The sequence below is a fragment of the Rutilus rutilus genome (assembly GCF_951802725.1).
Source record: "Rutilus rutilus genome assembly, chromosome: 13".
Taxonomy (NCBI): Eukaryota; Metazoa; Chordata; class Actinopteri; order Cypriniformes; family Leuciscidae; genus Rutilus; species Rutilus rutilus.
The window spans coordinates 11,300,208-11,323,911 of record NC_140218.1 but is presented as its reverse complement, the minus strand read 5'-3'; the positions used below and the strand labels follow the sequence as shown (position 1 = coordinate 11,323,911).

At 38.4% G+C, this 23,704-nt stretch overlaps 1 protein-coding gene across 2 annotated transcripts; it reads left to right on the top strand.

Annotated features, from left to right (window-relative positions):
* The first annotated feature begins 144 nt into the window (after positions 1-144).
* gpsm2l (G protein signaling modulator 2, like) lies at positions 145-23,688 on the top strand. Of its 2 annotated transcripts, none has more exons than XM_084428821.1 (14): positions 145-397; positions 12,948-13,169; positions 13,262-13,397; positions 14,880-15,019; positions 15,230-15,353; positions 15,643-15,758; positions 15,877-16,032; positions 16,107-16,215; positions 17,143-17,281; positions 17,937-18,013; positions 18,740-18,937; positions 20,304-20,463; positions 21,449-21,675; positions 22,931-23,688. In XM_084428821.1, exons 2-14 carry the CDS (start codon positions 12,949-12,951, stop codon positions 23,081-23,083), a joined length of 1,956 nt encoding a protein of 651 aa, XP_084284947.1. In that variant the 5' UTR covers positions 145-397; position 12,948; the 3' UTR covers positions 23,084-23,688. The 2 variants fall into 2 exon arrangements, with proteins under 2 accessions (XP_084284947.1, XP_084284948.1); XM_084428822.1 differs by having other exon boundaries at positions 171-397; positions 21,467-21,675.
* Positions 23,689-23,704: the final 16 nt, after the last annotated feature.

Below are 23,704 nucleotides of genomic sequence, written 5' to 3'. Positions count from 1 at the left end.
GCCAATTATTAGTAATAAGTTCACAATATCAGTCTTCAGAGATTTACTATTTGCGATTTGTGAATCGATTGGCGAATCGATTCGCCTGAATCATTCAAAAGAGTCTGTTTAAAAGAACGATTCATTCGCGAGGAGGGTTACTTCAGCACTGAAGCATTTTGATGGCGAGGCGTGGCGTTTACAAACTCCTGTGTAATGATTGGCGTGCCAAAGCAAAAGACGCTTTCCTTTTTTTCCGAAAAAAAAAAAAATTAGGAAAGGAAAGTATCTTGAGAAAACATGGCGGAGTAAGAGAAATAAACTTTTTCGATGCTTCTTGAAAAAGGGAGAAACTTTTCCACCACGGGACATGTAGCGCGATTACACTCTTTAAAGTACAGATCTCAAAGTGTCAGAGGTAGGAGTTTGATTTCTTTTCTCTTTCGGATTTAACGTTAGTTTAGTTGTGCTTTAACAGCTTCTCCACTGAGCTTTTTCTTTGTAATGTGTTGCATAGTAAGTACTTCCTTGACTTGTCTCTCTTGAGCAACGTCTTGAATCTATTTATTGCTGCTTCTATGACGGTTTTGTACAAAAAAACCGAACCACTAGTCAAAATGATCTTTACAGTTTATCTCAAGGCACGTCAATATGTTTCTGACCATGACAGCATATGAGTAAATGATGACCAGGACCGGTTCTATCAAAACAACGTGTTCATTCCTCCACTAATACGTTATATTGAAATAAAAATGGGTGAAAAATGAAAATAAAATGAAAATTAGCTTGAAAACAAAAGGGCTGCTTTGTAACATTATTAAGCACATTTTCCTAAATTCTCATAAAAATATCATTGCCATTATTATAATCCCTGAAAAATAGTGATATATTATTTAAATTGTACTGTGTTTATATTAATATCGGTCTATAGAATTGTATTAAATAATTAATATAAAAATATTTATGTAAAAAAGTGTATTAAAGGTTTATTAGTTCACGCAAAAATTAAAATTCTTTCATACTTAACATCATTTCGTTCCAAACCCGTAAGACTTTCGTTCATCTTCGGAACACAAATGAAGATCTTTTTGATGAATCTGAGAGCTTTCTGTCCCTCCATTGACAGCTACGCAACTACCACTTTGTCGCTTAAAAAATAAAAAGAGAACATAAAACTAATCCATATGAATTGAGTGGTTTTGTCCAAATTGGCAGACAGGATCGCTTTATATGATGAACAGATTGAATTCAGGCTTTTATTAACATATAAACATTCATCAACTTGCACATCAGTTGTGATAAACGGAAGCTCAAGCATGTTCGCTTAACGTACGAGAACCAATGAGGTTCATTCTTGTGTTACGCAGCACGTTTGAGCTTCTGCAAGAACCAATGAGGTTCATTCTCGTGATACGCAGCACGTTTGAGCTTCGGCAAGAACCAATGAGGTTCATTCTCGTGTTACGCAGCACGTTTGAGCTTCGGCAAGAACCAATGAGGTTCATTCTCGTGTTACGCATCACGTTTGAGCTTCGGCAAGAACCAATGAGATTCATTCTCGTGTTACGCAGCACGTTTGAGCTTCGGCAAGAACCAATGAGGTTCATTCTCGTGTTATGCAGCACGTTTGAGCTTCGGCAAGAACCAATGAGGTTCATTCTCGTGTTACGCAGCACATTTGAGCTTCGGCAAGAACCAATGAGATTCATTCTCGTATTACGCAGCACGTTTGAGCTTCGGCAAGAACCAATGAGGTTCATTCTCGTGTTACGCAGCACGTTTGAGCTTCGGCAAGAACCAATGAGGTTCGTTCTCGTGTTACGCAGCACGTTTGAGCTTCGGCAAGAACCAATGAGGTTCGTTCTCGTGTTACGCAGCACGTTTGAGCTTCGGCAAGAACCAATGAGGTTCGTTCTTGTGTTACGCAGCACGTTTGAGCTTCGACAAGAACCAATGAGGTTCGTTCTTGTGTAACGCAATGAGGTTAATTCTTGTGATTGTCATTAGTTAGACTCATCATTAACAGTAACAAGAATTACAAGTAAGAAATGCAAAAGTAAAACACGAGGTTTCCATTAAAATGACAAATATGCCGGTTGCTAATTCTCATTAAAATATGTAGATAAAAAAATGTTAATGCACAATAATAGGTGTCATTTTCTTTATGCAAAATATTATATTTTCTTTTAATTTCGGGCTGAAATATGACCGTGAGACTCAAGCAGTTCCCCAAAGTTCCCTACCGTGGGATTAAATGAGAAACACCTGGACAGGCTCCGGATGACAGAACGGACACAGCAGCTCATGTGTCTGCACAGGCTGCGCTGCGGTTTATGAATCTTTTAATGAATCACAGCTGTTTACAGGCTGTACCTTGTGTTTTATTCTGTTGAAAAGACTGACTAATCTGGCCTATTACAAAAGCTGCTCACAAAGCTGCTGTCACCATTATAGGGCAGTTGAATGAGTGGCTCAGTGTTTTTGGAACTGTTGGCATAAATAAAACTTGAACTGAAATGATGGTGCAGACCAGTGTGTGAGTGGTTGAGTATTCCTGGCGTGAAAACACACTGGCAAGGATGAAATGTCAAACAAAAAGGAAAATGCATACAGTGTGTCTTAATCGCACGCTTGAGTAAACTTGCAGTCGGACATGGCCTGAGGTTTTGCTGGACCAACTGGCTCATGCCTTTAGGAAAGGAGCCACAAAACCACTATGTTTGGCCGTAATCAAATACACTTTTTTTTTTTTTGCTCTAGATGAAGGTCACAGCCCTTTCCTGAGTATCCAGATTGTCAGTTGAGCCAGTTCTGAAAATGAACAATGCTTTCAGTTTTCTAATCAAGTACAAACAAATATGATTTCTGACGCATTTTCCCACTGCCTGCACGATTTTTGTTCAATTCAAAAATGAAAATGTTGTCTCACCCTCTTGTTTTCCAAACCCAAGACTTTCTTATGTGCAGTATCATTTGTATTATTGGTTTTATTTATTTTATATATATATTAGGTTTAATTTATTTTTATGTCAGTAATTTTTGTATTTCAGCAAACTTATTTAAAGTTAGTTGGCAAGGGAGCATTTCTAATTTAAGTTTGTTTTTCGTCTAATATTTTTATTTGATTTGATTTGTGTTTTTAATAGTTTTAGTTTTAGTTTTAAACCGTGACAGCTTCTGTGGAATGCAAAAGGAGATATTTTAAAGATGACAATCTCCAAAATGACGTTAAAGGTCATGCACATCAAGCTCAAGTCCTCTGAAGTCATATGATAACTTTAATTTAAGTTGTATATTTTCCCTTTCACAATAGCTCTCAAATCTCATTTTCATAAATGTTTATATTCAAACATTGCATAAAGAAGCATCAGGCCATGCAGGTTTAAAAAAAAAAAAAAAAAAGCCAAATGCCATTGATTCTTGGGCTTTTGTTCATGCACGCAAAGACTTTTTTTATGGTGCTTTATTGTCAGTTTTGTAGCTTGACCGGTTCTGGCCACTGTAATCTTTTTTTCAAAACATCTTCTTTTGTGTTTCTTGGAAGAAATCTTGTCACATGGGTGGGTTTGGATCAGTGTGAGGGTGAGTAAGCGATATGTAATGTGTCACCATCCCTTCAAATGAAATCATTCAAGATTATTGATGGTGAAGGGATTCTTAAAGGGATAGTTCACCCAAAAATGAAAATTGTGTCATCATTTACTCACTTTCAAGTTGTTCAAAACCTGTATGAATTTCTTTCTTCTGCTGAACACAAAAGAACATATTTTGAAAAAATTTGGGATATTGCATAAAAAATGCTGGACGGAAACGTCAAGATGCTCACAATCTAATAAAAAAAATGTATGTGCTCAATTGAGGTGGATGATTTTTTTTATCCGATAAGAACACATGCGCATAAACTACGATGGAAACTCATTTGCCGAATAAATCCTTTGATGCGCAAAAAACAACAAAAACAAAAACACTTTGCCTCAACAGAAGATATGATTGGATAACTGGACTAACCAGTTGCTTTGATCATTCTGAAATGCCAAAGTCAGTCATTAAAATGATTTGTTTTTATTGACACACGATTGCATTCCCAAACACAAGATACTGTAACAGGAATGCGTTTCATCTGTGAGGTGTAAGTCAAGCTATAATGCACGGAAAGAGAGCCACAGTGGCTTGTGATTACAGCAACTTCCATTTTTACTACAGATATTTTGTGCCAATTTCCCAGGAAGTGGTGATTTTGTTGCTTTATTTGCAAATACTTTGAGATATTCAAATTTTGCGCAAAAGTTAAATTCGCAACTTTGAATGGACGCATAGCTACTGTAATACAACAACATCAACTTTTCATCCTGGAAAAAGTATCTTTTGATGATCGGATGGTTGCTCACGAGGAAGTCACTTCCTCATGTTCAGCCTTCCACATGAGATGTTATTGAGTTTGTAGGGTGGAAGCGTGTTGTCATTAATCAGTCAATGACTGTTTTCTTAGTGAAATCATTAGCTGCTTACACCTCAGTGTGTGTATGTGTGTGTGTGGGAGAGAGAGGATCCTATTTCTTAGACTCTTTCTTTAGTGTGTCGCTCGCCTGTCAGATGGTCCATGGTTCAGACACGGTGAAAACATGGACATCTTCGCTCCATCTTCATGTTTGCTGTTGTAGTTTTGTTTTAAACTTGGACTTTTACTATGAATCTAAATGGATGGGATCACAAAAGATGAGGATCAAGCGTTTCATGTCCGTTCCAGGTAGGAGAAAAGACTTGTCTTGCCCTATGATACACAAAACTACAGCACATTTTCATTCTCTATTAACTCATCATGTTTTTGCCGATTATGGAGTGTTTTACGCAACATATCTTGCTGTAAATACCAAAAGACCTGTCTATCTTTCCATTGACGTGCACTTGTTTTTTCCATCGGATAAATGGGGTTTGAAATGTAATACAGTGCTGCGGGTGGAGGCGAGTAAAAATGGGCTCAGGTTGGTCGAGAGATCTCTTGTGTGTGCATTTTTAATAGCCGTGTTTAATAATTAAAATGGAGGGTCATCACTTGTTGGCACTGTTTTGTCTCGGTTGCTGTCGTACGAGTCAAGGGCCTATGCTTTATTTCAGGGAGTGTTTTTTCCACACAGGGGTGAAACATTTACAGGAAATAATTGGTGAGAATGGGAATGGGATCGAATTCGGCTCAGCATCTTTTGGAGTACATGTGCTAACCACAATGTCATGGCTCCAACAAGGTCCTGAAGTTGGGATCAGTGTTGCCAAGCCTGCAATTTTCCTGTGGAATTGGGCTACTTTTTACACTGTTGCCGTAGGTTTTTTTTTTTTTTTTTTTTTTAACCCCTCCCCACAAAATGCAATTTTGACACCCCAGCAGACTCATTTTACCGGGCAACCCACAATCACAAGTTCTTTGTTCTCATTTTCTATCACATGTATACATGTTGTGGGGGTGGGGTGGAGGGGCATTTGTAACCAATGTAATCTTTTCATCTCTTCTCAACCACTTCCCCCAATATGATGAAATTCTATGGGATTGGGCTGGTTTTGTTACGCAAACTTGGAAACCCTGTTTGGGTTGGGATGTTTCCCCCAATCATGTAAATGTTGTCATTTCGTCACAAGTTTTGGCGTACCTTTCACATCATTCCAAACCTATACGATTTTCTTTCTTTTGTAAAACAAAAAAAAGGAGATGTTTAAAAGGATGTTCCTGCTACTCCTTTCCATAGAATGAAAGCATATCAGGTGTTGTCGAGCTCCAGAAAGAGCTCCAGCATGACAGTAGTCCATTGTATTCATGTAGGCTATTCCAATCCATCTTCTAAAGCCATATGGTGACTTTTCTAATATTTTGTGGTGAAAATGTTGCTATTCAATGAGTAGCCTATATTTCCCACCATTATATTTCCCTAATAAGCTTTCAGATATTTTTCTCCATTCTGCACATTTGAACTGCCATGTTGCGTTCAGTCATAATCTTTTTTTTCTTTTTTTTTTGTAACAACTGAATGAAACAAATGAAAAGAGACATTGTGCTAAACTTTCTCCTTTTGAGTTTCAAAGAGCTCACGGAACGATATGAGGGTGAAGAATTAATGACTGAATTTAAATTTGACTGAACTTACTCCCACTTAATGTCTGAGTTTTAGAAATGAACAGAAATAATGAGCAACATATGCCTGGTGTTTCAGTAAGAATCAGTGAAATTCATTACTTCATGAGAAGTATGAGTTGATATATGGTGCGAATTAGTCATTTGCATCGGTCAGTGGAGAAATCGCGTCAGTCGCTCGGCCTGCGTCCCACCTCGCTGAGGATAAAGAAATTAGAGCATGTGAAGGCCACAAGCCTTCCGCTGAGGACACTCTGGGCAAAGCGTGGGATTTAATTTGGTCTAATGGATTTTCCCTGCATGGCCTTGGTTACCTGACTGTTCCTCTGGCTGGACTCGATTCGTTCTTCACGACATCTCGCTCTACTTCAGCAGAAGATTAATTGATTCAGGGAGGTTTTCTTGGGTTGCTTTGTTCCTTGACACAGTTCTAAAGCCGTCATGCTTCCTCTTGCTAACTCTTATTAATAATGGCAAGAGTGGCTATACATATTCTAAAGAGAATTGTGCACTTTCCAGTGCAAAAGATGCTTTTTGCTTACTGGTTTGAGCCAAATATGTGACTAGATGCCAAAGACTAGTTATTTATCTGGTCCCACGGTCAATTTACTTTAAGTTCATGTATTTTTGGCTGGTTTTATTTTCTAAATTTTGAACACTGAACACTCTCTGTTGCACAAATGTTGCAGAACGTCAAGCATAGCTATTACAATTGCTCATACTCAAGATTAAGGATTAGAACAAACCTCTAACCATAAGAATTAAGCTTTAACGAAGTAAAAAAAAAAAAAGGTTCCAAAGGTTTTTTTGTTTTTTTTTAGCAATAACATGGAAGGACTCATTTTTATTCCTTAAAGAACCACAAAGAATGAACCTTATTGTTTAGGAATGTAGAATAACCAATTTTGATTCCATAAAGAACCTTCCATTGAACAGTTCTTAAAGGAACATTCCACTTCTTTTGGAAATAGGCTCATTTTCCAACTCCCCTAGAGTTAAACAGTTGAGTTTTACAGTTTTTCAAATCCATTCAGCCAGATCGGGTCTGGCGGTAGCACTTTTAGCATAGCTTAGCATAGATCATTAAATCTGATTAGACCGTTAGCATCTCTCTCAAAAAAATGAGAACTTAACTCTTCTGTAGTTACATTGTTTACTAAGACCGACGGAAAATGAAAAGTTGCGATTTTCTAGGCCGATATGGCTAGGAACTATACTCTCATTCCTGCGTAATAATCAAGGAACTTTGCCGTACCTTTTTTCTCAGGGTTTGTTCACACTTGTCAGGTTTGGGTCAATTAAAATGAACTCTGGAGCGATTGCTCTGTTAGTGCGGTTCATTCGAATAAGTGTGAACGCTGCCATCTGAACCCTGGTGCGCACCAAACAAGATGCGTCTCGGTCCACTTCCAAACGAACTCTAGTGCAGTTCGACTGAAATATGAATGCAACACAGACCAAAGACAATTGAAACAAACCAAAAACAGACATGTCACAAGATGCAACTCTAAAAAGGACAGAATGCTCAAGCACACCTGTTTTTCCTCATCATAGTCGCGATGTTGTTGGCTACAGGCATCAGAACCACGTCTCCTCGCAGCATTGTTTTGGATGTTCAACGAATTCCGTCGCAAAATATATATGCCATAAAAAACTTTTTTTGTTTGTTTCCTGTCTTTAGGTTTGGTGTTAAAAATGATAGTGTGAATGCTAAGCAAATCAGGAATAAATGTATCATTTTCTTTTTTGGTCCGGACCAAAAACCAAAGTCCCTTTCACACAGCGCGATGATCCCGGGAAATTGCCGGGAAATTGCCAGAATGCCTTCTGTGTGAACGATCGATGCCGGGTTGGGGACCTAGTAACATTGCCGTGTTCAGTCCCAGAATGCGTGCTGTGTGAACCAAAGCCGTCATCAATGCCGTGTCGTGATGATGCTGAAGCCGGGATCGTTCGCCAGCTGTGAAATGGTACGTAATGCGTGTACGGTTTATGATCGCTGCGCGTACGGTTTATGATCGAATCAGAGAAAAAAATGCACAGGCGTGGTTTCTCGAGAGAGAAATCGCAGCTCATAAGCAAACTTAAAGGAACACGCCGACTTTTTGGGACTTTAGTTTATTCACCGTATCCCCAAAAGTTAGATAAGTCCATACATACCCTTTTCATCTCTGTGCGTGCCGTAACTCTGTCTGACGCAGCCACCGCTAGCCTAGCTTAGCACAAAGACTGGAGGTAAACGGCTCCAGCTAGCATACTGCTCCCAATAAGTGACAAAATAGCACCAACATTTTCCTATTTACATGTTGTGTTTGTCACAGCGTGTACGAATAACAAGGTCACATGAGACACAACCATCTTCTAACCATATACATACTGGGAACTATATTCTCAGAAGGCGAAGCACTGCTACTTCTGCGGAGTGATTTACTCCAACTCTGAGCGAACTCTCTGCTCCTCACCACGGGGCTTCTCAGGTGCTGCGAGCAAATCACTCCGCCCAAGTAGCAGTGCTTCGCCTTCTGAGAATATAGTTCTCAGTATGTGTACGGTTAGAAGATGTCTGTGTCTCATGTGACCTTGTTATTTGTACACGCTGTGACTATACAAATTACAGCATGTAAATCTTTATTTACTGCTGGATCACATTTGGCTATATAATATTCTCTACTGCATGCTTATGCTTTTCTGTAATGGACAGTCTATTAATATTTGTGGGCATAATTGTCGGTGGTGGTAGTTATGTTTGAGGCCTATAATAAAATTTTACCTAGTTGCGTGTGTATATGTGTGTGCGTCTAGCAGAGACAGCGCGTGTCAGAGAGAGCTTAAAGTCATATGGATGTTGGTCTCGGGTCGGGTTCGGGCTGAAAAATTGCAGACGTTTTCGGGCTGGGGCCGGATTAGGGCTTGAACACCACGGGCCAGGTCTCGGTTAGGGCTGGATTTTTTTGCCCCGTGCAGGGCTCTAAGCAGTATGCTAGCTGGAGCTGTTTACCTCCAGTCTTTGTGCTAAGCTAGGCTAGCGGTGGCTGCGTCAGACAGAGTTACGGCACGCACGGAGATGAAAAGGGTATGCATGGACTTATCTAACTCTGGGGGATACGGTGAATAAGCTAAAGTCCCAAAAAGTCGGTGTGTTCCTTTAAGACAGTGGTTCCCAACCCTGCTCCTGGAGTACCCCCAACACTGCACGTTTTCTTTGTCTCCATAATCAAACACACCTGATTCAACTCATCAGCTCATTAGCACATGGGTTAATGAGCTGATGAGTTGAATCAGGTGTGTTTGATTAGGGAGACAAAGAAAACGTGCAGTGTTGGGGGTACTCCAGGAGCAGGGTTGGGAACCACTGCTTTAAGACACTGCTGAGACATTACATGTCACGTCAATGTCACGTGTCTTTACGGGATTTTTACGGCTTGTGTGTGAACGCACTCTCTGATTCCGGAAAATCACTGGCAGTGTGAATGAACCAAAATCAAACGAACCCGGGTAAAATCCCGGGTTACTTTATCCGTGTATTTTCCGGAATCTCTGTGTGAAAGGGGCTCAAGAGAACTGAACTGCAAGTGTGAACACCTGGTCATTTTTTTTAAATGGATGTTAAAGGTTCTTCCTGGAACTGTAGATGCCAATAAAGAACCTTTATTTTTTTATGAGTGTAACAAAAATAAATAAAAATTAAAAATCAGAATCTGCATAGTTCCCCCCCGACCCACCCAACTGGAATAACTGGTTTAGGAGCTAAGCACATTAGAGTTACTCTGTTTCGCCCTTTATGCGTGATAATCCCCATGTGTCGTCTCACTGATAATTGGAATTGACGCTTCCCTTCGGGTGTCCGTAGATGACTTGGGCATGTCGTACAGTTGCATCTGTTATCTGAAGGCTTACCGCTGACCCTTCATGTGTGCGAGACCCAGCGTAACCCGTCACTGCATGCCAACAACAAACCATTTTAGATGCTAAAGCCTCGTCTGGTTATGCTCAGGCTTCTTACCAGGGGTAGAGGGTTGGGAAAGGTCTCACAGAGGGTGTTATCCTGGAATTTGGTGTCTTTTGGAAGAGGTAAATCAGTTTTGTGATGTGTCTGAGAGGGTCAAAGCTGTGGGGCTCATGCTTCGCCCCATGGAGGATTAAACGTGTCTATCACATTGGAGGAGGAAAAATCATCAAAAAGATGGAGATGTTTGGACGGTGCACTGAATTTTATAAAAAGAGAAAGGATAAAAGGTGGGGTGAGTTTTTCTGTACACACTTGTCATGTGTGGTTGCCAGGTCATTGCTGTGTGGTTGCTAAGGGGTTGTTAGGTTGTTGCTATGGTGTTCTTGGTGGTTACAAGGTGCTTACTGTCTTTATTCAGCAAGGAGACATTAAATTGATCAAAAGTGAAAGTAAAGATATTTGATAATGCTACAAAAGATTTGCATTTCAAATAAACACTGCTCTTTTGAACTTTCTATTAGAATCCTGAAAAAAAAGTATTTTGGTTTCCACAAAAATATGAAGCAACATTGATAATAATCAGAAATGTTTCTTGAGCAGCAAATCAGCGTATTAGAATGATTTCTGAAGGATCATGTGACACTGAAGACTGGAGTAATGATGCTGAAAATTCAGCTTTGATCACAGGAATAAATTACATTTTACAATATATTAAAAAAAACAAAAAACAGTTATTTTAAATTGAAATAATATTTCACGATAATACAGTTTTTACTGCAAGTTTGATCAAATAAATGCAGCCTTGGTGAGAATAAGAGACTTGTTAATGGTATCTTGTGTATTTAAAGTTAAATAGTTTTCCGTTGGTTTGACGTGGTAATGAAGGTTTTTTTTTTTTTTTTTTTTTGTATTGACAGTGTTTACATGTTGTGTAGCATCTAGATAATTTCTTACTTTTGTTAATTCTTCAAATATTGCTGTATTTTAAACATCAGATATGTTGTGACTGACTGATTTCGTTTCTTCACTCAGCGCTTTTTGGTGAGGACTAAAAGTGTATGTTTGTCAGACAAAAACATAACATACTCATGGACGCACACTCTGAAAGAACAAACAGAAGTCATTGTATGCAAATACAACATGTGTGTTTATATTTTTCATACATTCTGTGATACTTTAGATGGTTTACAGGCATTCAGATCAGTGTTCTGCTTGATTCTTGGAAGCTGAGGTTATTAGTCATTCTTTGACACCATTTTAACTCTTAATATGGGAGTCATTCATATTCGTATGTCAGCTGACAAGACGTTCTCAAGAACTTGTGTAGACGCAGTCACGCAGACCTAATGATGTTGATATTGTAGTAATTCTTTCTAGATTTTTCTACAATATCTGGGGAATGCTTTTGATTGCCACATATGATAAACCCTTAGTGTGCATAAAAGAATGGGAAATGTATTTACACTAAAAGAATTACGTTTTAGTTGCATAACATCGGTTAATGGAAACGCTGTCATTTCGCAATAGTTTTTTTTATCTACATTTAGAAAATATCTCAAAAGGTTTGCACAAAGCTGTAATGGAGTCTAGTCTATTGTTCCTCAAATATAAGGCCTCTGCGGTTAATTATGCTTAAACAAAAATACTGGACTGATCATTAGGTTTAAAAACCTTTAGTTGCAAAATGCATATCAAACTGAAATATTTTACTCCCTTTACTTTGCTTCTATCTTTATGCGCATCAATAGACATTTAGTTCTATACCATTAAAATATGTATCTATGTTTTTTTTTTTTTTTTTTTACATTTTTATATACAGGTATTTATTAGTGTTGTCAAATCAATAAAAAAAAGTGTGTGTGTCTATAAATGTATTAATTACTAATTAATAATTATTTGACCGCACTAATATATATATATATATATATTTATTTATTTATTTACCTATTTATTTATTTCTTACCAAAAGACATTTTTTGGTCTCTGATCTCATAAATAATGCTCTCTACGGCTGCGTCCAAAATGGCATACTCTCGTGTCGTGAGTAGGTGCTTATTTTGAATGAGTTTGTACTTTGTGAGTGCTAAGAAGTGCGTTCTATATAGTATAAATGTGTGTAGTGTGAATGTAATCTGGACTAGGGCAGGGTATTGACACAAATTTCACAATTCGATTCGATTTCGATTCACAAGCTTGCAATTCGTTTCCATTCCGATTCGATTCAATTTAGATTATTTTGGCAAATTTTCAAGGAAAACAAATCTCTTAACTAATGCTGTAAACTATGGGAGTCTTTTGTAGCCTATAGGCTTCATTAGCCTACTATAATTGAAGGTAAAAATGAACTGATTTGTATACAAACACTTAAATTACAGTTTTATAAATTTTTATAATAATAAAGTTATATGAAATATAAACATTTAAATGGTGGCTGTCATAAAAACTTGCCAGATTTATTCAAACATGCATTAAATATTGAAGAACATTAAAAATTATAATGTATATGTAATATGGTGCATATATTTAGCAAAATGCTCCCTCTCTAGAGTTAATTTTTCTAACTGACTAACGAGTTTATGGTCACTGGATGTGGTTTTTCTGAGGTAAATGTGACGTTACATTGTTTACAAGCTGTTTTACTGACGTCTTTCCACGGTCGAAACACTGATTGAGCGATTCCATGTGACTTGATACGGATTTCGATAAGTTGAAATCGATATTTTTTTACCCAGCCCTAATCTGGACGTACTACATCCGCCATGTTGTCATTATCATGTGACCCACCAGCATCAGTCGCGTCATAATCCCATAAATCACATACATTCAGAAATCACTGAACCTCGTAAACCCATTTCTTCCTACTCATGCTCTTGCTCACCTCTCTGCTGCCCCCTGCAGGATGGAGGCCTCGTGTCTGGAACTGGCTCTGGAAGGTGAGCGTCTGTGTAAAGTGGGAGATTACCGTGCGGGCGTCTCCTTTTTTGAGTCGGCCATCCAGGTGGGCACAGAAGACCTGCAGATTTTGAGCGCCATCTACAGTCAGCTGGGCAACGCATACTTCCACCTGCACGACTACAACAAGGCGCTGGAATACCATCGGCATGACTTGACGCTCACCAGGTCTGAATCTGGAATGTTATGTCACTGTTTTAAAGCCGGTAGGATTATATCCTTATCTAAAATAACAAGTTTTGTCATTATGGCTCCTCTAGAACTATTGGAGATCAGCTGGGAGAAGCTAAAGCCAGTGGGAACCTTGGAAACACGTTGAAAGTTTTGGGACGCTATGACGAAGCAGCAGTTTGTTGCCAAAGACACCTGGATATTTCCAGGATGCTCCATGATATGGTGAGGTGTTAAATGCAGGGTTCGTACAAGGTGCTTGAAGTACTTGAACTTGACTTTTTGAAATTTAAGTCCTGGAAAACCCTTGAAAACAGCCATATTTATGAAAAGGTACTTGAAAAGTGCTTGAATGATCTTTTCTCGCTAAATTAACGCTGCAGCCAGTTCGATAGAGCCATTTCGCATGGTTATGAGTATAATATTGCTCATACATATCTAAGTATATGATACAGCTTTCATTCTTCAGGTCAATCATATATTCATGAGGAGAAAATCAGTTTGAATAAGGTCATTTGTCATAGTATCGTTTCAATGGTTCAAGTTACCACAGTTATTGTATGTGATGCACATTATTTGTACCATTTTGTTTTATTGGTTTATTTTTATTTATTAACTATTAAAGATATTGTTTGATAAGTGATTGTAGTCCTTGAAAACCAAAAAAAGTAGTGCTTGAAAAGTCCTGGAGTTTCATTTTACAGTATCTACAAACCCTGTAAATAAAACTAAAGGCTTTTTAATGCAATAGGTTAAGCCAAAATGAAGTTCCCGTCATCATTTATACACTCTTTCTATCCTTCAAAACCTATGAGGTTTCAGTCTTTTGTCGAAACACATAAAATAAGATATATAAGAATATACACGAATCAATGCCGTTCTGCACTGATGTCAAACCTGGCATGTCAAGGCACAATGTACTTACGTGCGATGTGTATGTGTGAATAAGATGTCACAGCCTCGGTGGAAGCTATCGTACGGCATCATCAGACTGGGAATATCACATATTGAATAGGATTGATTGTTTTTAAGGCACTTCTTGTCCTTTTTTGGAGCTTGAAGCTCCTGGTCGTCATACGCTTGCAGAACCAAAGAAAACGTTCAGCTAAAAAAACAAACCTAACTTTTTGGGACACAAATGATGGTGAGAAGCTAAAATATAAATGTGATTATTGAGTGATAATATTTATTTCTTGATGTAAGCAAGTAAATAAATACATAAAAGAGTATTTATTTATTGATAAAATAAAACTGATCATTCAAAGATAAATACAATTTTATTAATTTAATTGCTACAATAAACATAAAACTGTCTGTTCAAATAAATAGACGAATAAACAGTAATAGGGTTACTTTTGAAATTGTCTTTCATTCATTTTTTTTTATTAACTTTCCTAAGTTACACTTTCAAAGTGTCTTGATTATATATTGTTATCAACCAAACTTTTTTAAGATTGCTTTGCCCATATCTCCCATCATGTCTAAGTGTGAGTAAATGATGACAGAATATTTTTATTCCTTTAAATTCCACTTGAATGGCCAAGTTTGCCTCAGATGTTTTTTGAAGTCACATTTGTCCTGTTATCCAAAGACACGGCTTGATCTATTTTAGCAGACCATAAACACAGTTTAAGTGCAAGCTGTCGATCTGTTTTAGGTGTGTAATCAGTGCTGGTTGTGTGTGTTATCTGGACGTGGTTTTGTTAGGTGGGGCAGGCTCGAGCGCTGTATAATTATGGGAATGTGTACCACGCCAAGGGGAAGAACATATGTTGGAGCGGTATGGACCCTGGAGAATTTCCCGAGGAGGCACGCATCGCTCTAAAGAAAGCAACCGAGTACTATGAGTGAGCGAGCCAACGTTTGTTGTTTTCATTCTTTTGAATTGGCAAAAACTAGAGTGTAGACGACACACACACGTGCTAAAAGACAAAATATTTCCTTTCTGAAAGAGATTTGTTTGGCCTCAAGGGCAGTAATGTTTTCCAAAAGCATGCTAAACTTTCTATTGTTTTATCTCCCCTACTGTATCTTCTACTGTTTGTCTCGGTTTGAAGAGCGAATCTGGCCATCGTGAAGGAGTTGGGAGACAGAGCGGCACAGGGCAGGACTTTCGGCAACCTTGGCAACTCGCACTATTTGCTCGGAAACTTCCAGGATGCTGTTCTTGCCCACGAGCAGGTATTTCACACTGAGAGTTTCTGGTAGTTTTAAATCTAAATGTACTTGTGGTTTCGATTAAAATGCACTAACTGAATGTGTAATGAAATGCACAAGCTAGAATAAATGATGGATTAGTGTACAAAAAAGTATTATATAAATACTGAAAGTATTTGTAATGATAATTAAAATAAATATCACTACATATACAATAATAATAAAGAACTACTGTACATCTGTAGTGCAGAAAATACTTGTGATGTACATGTTTCATGATGTAAATATGAATAATGCTGTCTTCTTTTTACAGCGTCTCCTCATTGCGAAGGAGTTTGGAGACAGAGCCGCAGAGCGGAGAGCATATTGCAACCTTGGAAATGCGTACATATTCCTTGGGCAGTTTGAAGTTGCAGCTGAGCATTACAAGTCAGTTTGCTAGTATATGAAATTCATTTGATTCAGCTCTACAGGAGACAATAGTGTCGTTATTCAGCTTTGTTCTTGTGAAGTCAAATCAGTAATGGTGATGATGTCTATCCCGCAGGCGGACACTGCAGTTGGCGCGGCAGCTGAAGGACAGGGCTGTGGAAGCTCAGGCCTGTTACAGTCTGGGAAACACCTACACGCTTCTGCAGGACTACGAGAGAGCCATAGACTATCACCTCAAACATCTCATCATAGCTCAGGACCTCAAGGACAGGTAGGCTGTTGGTGACACCAGGAGGAGTCTGTGCTGCTGTTTATGAGGTCTGATCCTCCTGTCACTGTGTGTAGGATTGGAGAAGGGAGGGCGTGCTGGAGTTTAGGGAACGCACACACCGCCCTGGGAAACCACGAGCAGGCCATGAGCTTTGCTGACAAACATCTGGAGATCTCAAAAGAGGTGTGTGTGTGTGTGTGTGTGTGTGTGTGTGTGTGCTTGGCTCAGTGAGAAAACACTAACAGACTTTCTGCCTGCACCGGAAAAGCCATGGGTGAATCTCAATGAAAACAAAAATAAAAAGCTTACCATATGAAGTGGATCAAAACCTTTCATCAAAGTTATACATGAATTTTGAACAATACCCGTTCTTGTCTTAGGACAAGTTTGATGAACTTATTTGATCCACTTCAAATGTTGATTACTGTATACTACATGGTGGCCGAGAGAGCTCAACGTGCTGCAAATGAAGAACACGCTTGCAAATAGAAAAAACACTAGCAAATTAAGAAAGCATCATGTGCTTCAAATACTTACACAACCAAATACAGAAGTCTGCTGCAAATACTCACAATGCTCCTACGATCAGGATGTTAAAATAAACAAAAAAACTCACCTTTCAGGTCATCGACAACACCACTGACGAGTAGACATTTAATAATAAGCATGTCCCAACCAGGTTCGTCACTTGTTGGGGTCCCCTTGAAACGTTTCCATGCTCTTTGCAGAGCGTTTCTGTATTTGGTTGCGTTGTGAGTATTATTTCAGTTAATGTTTATTTTATTTCAAGTAATGAAAATGTTTATTTTTATGGTTTTAGTAAATGAAAATAACTCTGATCATGACATTATTTTTATGACAATTACAATATAGCACCCCACCCCACCCCACCATTTATGGTAATTAGAATTGGTGAAAATTCAGAAAAGTTAATTGTCAGAAAAACAATGTGAGTGCAAAGCAAAATAAAATGTCTTCTTTCTTTCTTTTGATTTGGGGTGTAATGTGACTTCGTGAGATTCTGCTCCACTGTGCTTGTTGATGATTGAACTGAACTGGACTAGCACTTCCAGTAATGTTTTTTCCTTCCTGTATGTGTGCGCTCCTCAGATTGGAGACCGCAGTGGGGAGCTGACGGCTAGGATGAACGTATCCGATCTGCAGTTAGTTTTGGGTCTGAAGCAAAACAATACAAACACTAACAGCTCTGCCTTCATCGAGAGTCCGTCCGGTGACAGCAGTCCGCCTGGTAACTTTCCCCAAACATTAAAACCAAGCCTCCTATAAAATACACAAAGTTGTTTTTTAAATCCATTTTTATGATACATACTTGAAAAAAAAAAATATATATATATATATACATACTTGGATAAGCTCATGAAAGTAAAGCACTAAAATGTACGAACCACAAAGCAATTAAAAAAAAATATTTGTTTGTTCTGAGAAAAAAAAAATATTGAAAAAAATCATCCGTCTTTGAATATTGAATATTATCAAATAACAAAAAAATCTGATTCAAAGAATTGCATTAAAAGTGTTAAAATGTTTTAATTTCATTCCCTAAACATGCAAACACACACTTTTTTTTTTTTGGTGTTAGGAGTTTGGTGATAGTGCCATCTACTGGTTAAAAGTTGTACATTTTGGTTAAATATGTACTTGTAAAAAATCGCTTAAATATCCTCCTTTAATTTTTTGTTGAATGCAAATAATGTTTTGGGTAAAATCATTTATATTAACCATTAAAACATTTGAAGCATTTAAAATTACTTTGTCCAACTCTAATATGCTTGGTAGCAACAATATTAGTAAATTGTGAAGCTGACGTCAGGGTGTGTGTACTCGTAGCACAGCTGATCTACAGAATGAGATTTACTATCATATCCTTCTTTCTGCATGTGTAGATGGAAGATCCAAAGGAAGCCGGAGACACAGCATGGAGAACATGGAGCTCATGAAACTGACCTCTGACAAAAATATGGTGAGACATTAAACACATTCAAATGATCACATACGAAATAATCGACGACTAGACATTTAGTGAGATTAACAAAACATTTTTTTTATTTAAGAAATACCTTAAGTATATTTAGATTCAAGAAGAAATCAAGCCAAAAATCTAAATAATTGCTCATTAATTGCTCATTATATAATAATTCGTATTACTTAAGGTTTTTTTTTGTTGGTGATTCTAATTACTGTTATACAATTATTTAATTTAAATCACCATCAATTCTAGGTTGTACAACATGCACTTTTATGAAGTAAAAACACTTTTAATTCAACATTTCTTTTCTTATTGAGAAATTCTGATTTTATTGTGAACGATTCATCAGTGTTTGTTATTCCACTGAAATCGTTAATCAGAATTTAATAAATAACTTGCTGTTCCTCTGAAATTACTCCATTTTTGCTGATGTGACATTAGGCCATGCATGCAATTTTTTCCCCATTTAAATTATAATTTGGGAAAATCCATATTGTCAGATGGGTTTTGTCTTGCATTAAATCAACTGAATGACCAAAGTGCTTTTGATTCACTAATTTGATCCATTCTTTGAGTGAATTTGCCTTGTAAGTGAACCCTTACAAGAGACTAGGACTTGCAATGCATCGCATATACATTTTGTTTCTTACATTTCAAGGTGTTCATGTTTTGCATATCAAGTAATTTGCATAATAAAATCTTTATGCTTCATCTACCCAGGGGCAGGCCTGTGAGGAGACTACAACCCCTCAGCAAACCAAATCACCAACCAAAACATCCATAGCCAAGACATCTTCTAAACTTTTCTCCATCAATCGCTTCAGGAGCAAAAAGCACAGGTTGAATGGTTCAAACTCCAGTCCACCGGCTGAGAACCACAGCAGCAGCAGCCCAACTTCAGCCCCTCTGGACACACAGGTGCTTAAAACACTCCTTTAAAGGAACACGCCGACTTTTTGGGACTTTAGCTTATTCACCGTATCCCCCAGAGTTAGATAAGTCCATACATACCCTTCTCATCTCCGTGCGTGCCGTAACTCTGTCTGACGCAGCCACCGCTAGCCTAGCTTAGCACAAAGACTGGAGGTAAATGGCTCCAGCTAGCATACTGCTCCCAATAAGTGACAAAACAACGCCAACATTTTCCTATTTACATGTTGTGATTTGTATAGTCAAAGCGTGTACAAATAACAAGGTCACATGAGACACAGCCATCTTCTAACCTTATTCATACTGGGAACTATATTCTCAGAAGGCGAAGCACTGCTACTTCTGCGGAGTGATTTACTCCAACTCTGAGCGAGCTCTCTGCTCCTCACCACGGGGCTTCTCAGGTGCTGCAAGCAAATCACTCCGCCCAAGTAGCAGTGCTTCGCCTTCTGAGAATATAGTTCCCAGTATGTGTACGGTTAGAAGATGTCTGTGTCTCATGTGACCTTGTTATTTGTACACACTGTGACTATACAAATCACAACATGTAAATAGGAAAATGTTGGCATTATTTTGTCACTTATTGGGAGCAGTAAAGTCCCAAAAATTCGGCGAGTTCCTTTAAAGTCAGAATGAAAGGGAAGTTGCGATAGTCTTTCCTTCCCTATTGTGACGTATATATCTGAGTGAAACGGTTTCTCGAACAAGAAAAAACTGTATGGGCGGGACTTGATTTTGTCCATGGGGAATTGATAAGATGGTTGTGTTTTGCTATTGGTGGATCTCATATAAATGACAGGTCGCCCCGCCCTCATCATCAGAGAAGAGAAGAGATGTTGCTGAAAGAGGGAAGGGCAGATATTTTGATTACGAGAACACATGAATAAAAAAAAAATAATAATTTATAATAAATATGGCTGATATGGCTAGGTATCAAAGTTCCTTGATTATTACGCAGGAATGAGAGTATAGTTCCTAGCCATATCAGCCTAGAAAATCGCAACTTTACATTTTCCGTCGGTCTTAGTACACGATGTAACTACAGAAGAGTCAAGTTTTAAATAGGAAAAATATCGAAACTCTTTGGTCATTTTTTTGAGAGCGATGCTAATGGTCCTGTCCGATTCAATGATCTATGCTAAGCTATGCTAAAAGTGGTACCGCCAGACCCGGAGATCGGCTGAATGGATTCGAAAACGGTAAAACTCAACTGTTTAACTCCGGGGGAGTTGTAAAATGAGCCTATTTCCAAAAAAAGTGGAGTAATCCCTTTAAGTTGCCGTTTGAAATGATAAATTCTACAAATAAATTCTCAAATATTTATTGTTTTTATTGTAACTGGGCTTTTCCACAGTGCGCTCCAGACACTCTGGGTGACGACGGCTTTTTTGACCTTCTGACCCGCTTCCAGGGCAGCCGTATGGATGATCAAAGGTGCTCATTAGAGGACGGCATTAGCCGTGTTCCCGCCCCTTCCTTTCCCCACGAAACCCCATCCGTAGCCTTGAGGAAACGTGAGTCCACCCTTCCTCCCTCGCTGTACTGACCTGTGCTAACTATACTTCAACTATATGAATGTGCAGTAAAATCACTTATGGTGCATTCACACTGAAAGCAATTTAATGCAGCAAAGCCTAAAGAAAGTAATTCATTTTAAGTGGGAGTGATTTGGAATGGCATGATGTACAGAAACAATGTGAGCACAAAAGTTTATGTAAAACTTTATGCACCTAATAGCAACTAACAGTAGAATTTCAGTGTGAACGCTCCTTTAGTGTGTAACAATTCTAGCAGTGTATACAGTGACAAGTGATTTATTTGTCCACATTGATCAGTACTGTGTCACATGAGAAAATTGCAGCCAATCGGAAGATACTTGATGTTTAATGAAGATATTGCTTGTCACTTTTGCTCATCATTCCCGGTTAGGACATGGTGTTAACCTTTAGAAATATATCAAGATATCATAATTATAAAGTGTAAAATCTATTTTTAAGTAGTCATAAAAATATATACACTATACCATTCGAAAGTTTGTGGAAAGAAGTTTCTTCTGCTCACCAAGGCTGCATTTAATTGATCAAAAACTAATTAAAATAACTGGTTTCTATTTGAATATACTTTAAAATGTAATTTATTCCTGTGATCAAAGCTGAATTTTCAGCATCATTACTCCAGTCTTCAGCGTCACATGATCCTTCAGAAATCATTCAAATATGATGATTTGATGCTCAAGGAATCTTGTTGTGGAACCTGTGATGCATTGATGATGAATATAAAGTTCAAAAGAACAGCATTTATTTGAAACAGAAATTTGTTGTAACATTATAAATGCTTTAAATGTCACTTTTTGATCAATTTAATGTGTCCTTGCTGAATAAAATAATTAATTTATTTTAAAAAAATCGTACTTCTCCCGAACTTTTGTAGTGTACTGTAAGAAAAGTATTTATACAGCAGTATTTAACTGAACTACACTGAACTGTTTATAATCTTCAGCTATTTCCGTGTCCGAAGCGGAGGCCTCTGGACAGCCTGGCCATTTCCTAGATCTGCTGGCCAGCTCACAGAGCCGTCGACTGGACGAGCAGCGGGTCAGTGTCAGCAATCTCCCGGGTCTCCGGCTGGAACAGCGCCACAGCCAGGACGTTCTCAGCAAACTCATGGCCACGGCCGATAGCAAAGAACCAGATGAAGACTTCTTCGACATGCTGATTAAGAGCCAGGTAAATGTTGTTTATTATTAGGCTGCTTTCCTGTAGCTCAAACAGTAAGCAACGCCAAGGTCATGGGTTCGATTCCCAGGGAAAGCAAGAACTGATAAGAATGTAAAAATGTGTACCTTGAAATGCAATGTAAGTCGCTTTGGATAAAAGCGTCTGCCAAATGCATAAATGTAAATGTAAATTAAAGAGGCCGTATTATGTCCTTTTACAAGTCTTGTTTGTGTTTTTGGGCTCTACTAGAATAGATTTTCATGCTTGAATGTTAAAAAAACCCACATTCTCCATTGTTGCAGCTCCTCTCTTCCAGTCTGTCAGTAACGCTCTGTTTAGTTCCTGGCTGTTCCGCCCCTCATTCATTATTCCCTACATTACTCCACTAATATAGTTCACTTGAGGGAGTGAATGAGAACGAGTGAGTGAATTCAGACACTGAGTGCGCCCGGAAGTTCTGTAGCTTTTGCATAGTTTGTGCTGTTTAATAATTATTAAAAACTTGGCTAACTGGCAGCTCCAGTAGTAATAAAAAGATTGATCTTGAACACTGTCTTGGAAACTATGTATAATCCTTAATTAAACCATTTAATAATCATTTAAAAAGGAATTTATACCTGTATGATATTACGCTGTAGCCATATTGGACCAGTGGTTTGGGTCAGAGTGCATTATGGGTATTCTGCAACCGTTAAGTTTACATTGGTTGTACACGTTATTGCGAAACCGTGCACTGTTGGATTGAATGAGTGCACTATGGTTTCGGACACCACTACAAATGGCCGTCCCTTCAAATAGTGCCCTATCTTAGGATACAGCCCCAGTCTGTCAGTAACACTCTGTTTAGTCTCTATGAAGCCCCTCCTTCTGGAACCTTGCACTGTGCTCTGATTGGTCGGCTGGATCACTGTGTTCTGATTGGTCAAGCGCTTCGAGCGTGTTTGGGAAATGTCCCGCCCCTTACCATAACATACTATTAACTAACTCAACCAGGCCCCGCCCCTTTACTTTGGAATTATTTAAATGAGGAATATTTTGACGTGTTCGTTCCTGGAAGTAAACTCAAGATTACAATGGAGGCGTTTCAGGACACTGATATAGAGAATTACTCCCGCTGAAGTGACATTGTGCCTTTTTCATGCTCAAACAGCAACATTACACACTAAAGAAAGCTGAAAATGTAAAAAAGCATAATAGATCCTCTTTAAATATTACATTTCAGTCATCTGAAAGCATGTTCAGTGTCTGTTTTTGACTTGCACAGGGATCCAGACTGGATGATCAGAGGTGTGCTGCTCCTCCTCCCCCCACCAGAGGCCCTACGGTCCCAGACGACGACTTCTTCAGCCTCATCCTTCGCTCACAGGCCAAACGAATAGATGAGCAGCGCGTCATATTACCATCAGACCAATCCTGACTGACCTGCTCTTGAACTGCGCCCTCACTGAAGTCTTACTCATGAATCAATGCCTTGTTGAAAATCAGACCCTACATGATGTTTTCCCTTCTTGCTTAACATGAAGATTTTTGCTTGAGGAGATACACAAAGTTTTGTTACTCTTTCTACAAATGCGACCTGAACTGGATTCAGACGTGTTTGTGCAGAATAGATGCTTATTCAGAATCAGACCAAGACCGCAGTCTCGTTCTCAGGGATTCAGTACAATGCACTGAATGCATTTCATTCACCTGGATAACTGGATGGACTTAATCAGCTGTTACTGGACCGTAGATTCAGATTTCAGACAATTTTTATATATACAGTATATATATTTTAACACTAAACTTAGCATCAGTACTGTTCTGTTTTGGATTATTTGACTTGAATTGTGTTTTATATTATCTTTTAATACCAGCGAACCATCAATGTTTTTGAGGTTTTAGAAACCAGTGATGACAAGCAGTCTGCAAAAGTCTGGATTTATGTGAATATAAAATAATTTGTTCTGGAAAGGATATAAGTCAAGAATGTATCACTTATTTGACCAATGACGAGAGGAATAAAGCCTCATCACAAACGGACACAGTTTAGTTTGCT

Excerpts from the sequence above, each read along its gene's own strand:
- gpsm2l (XM_084428821.1), top strand. The coding sequence starts at position 12,949 with ATGGAGGCCTCGTGTCTGGAACTGGCTCTGGAAGGTGAGCGTCTGTGT. Across the intron at positions 16,033-16,106 it reads GCTCAGGACCTCAAGGACAG|GATTGGAGAAGGGAGGGCGT; the intron begins GTAGGCTGTTGG and ends CACTGTGTGTAG. Across the intron at positions 21,676-22,930 it reads ACATGCTGATTAAGAGCCAG|GGATCCAGACTGGATGATCA; the intron begins GTAAATGTTGTT and ends TGACTTGCACAG.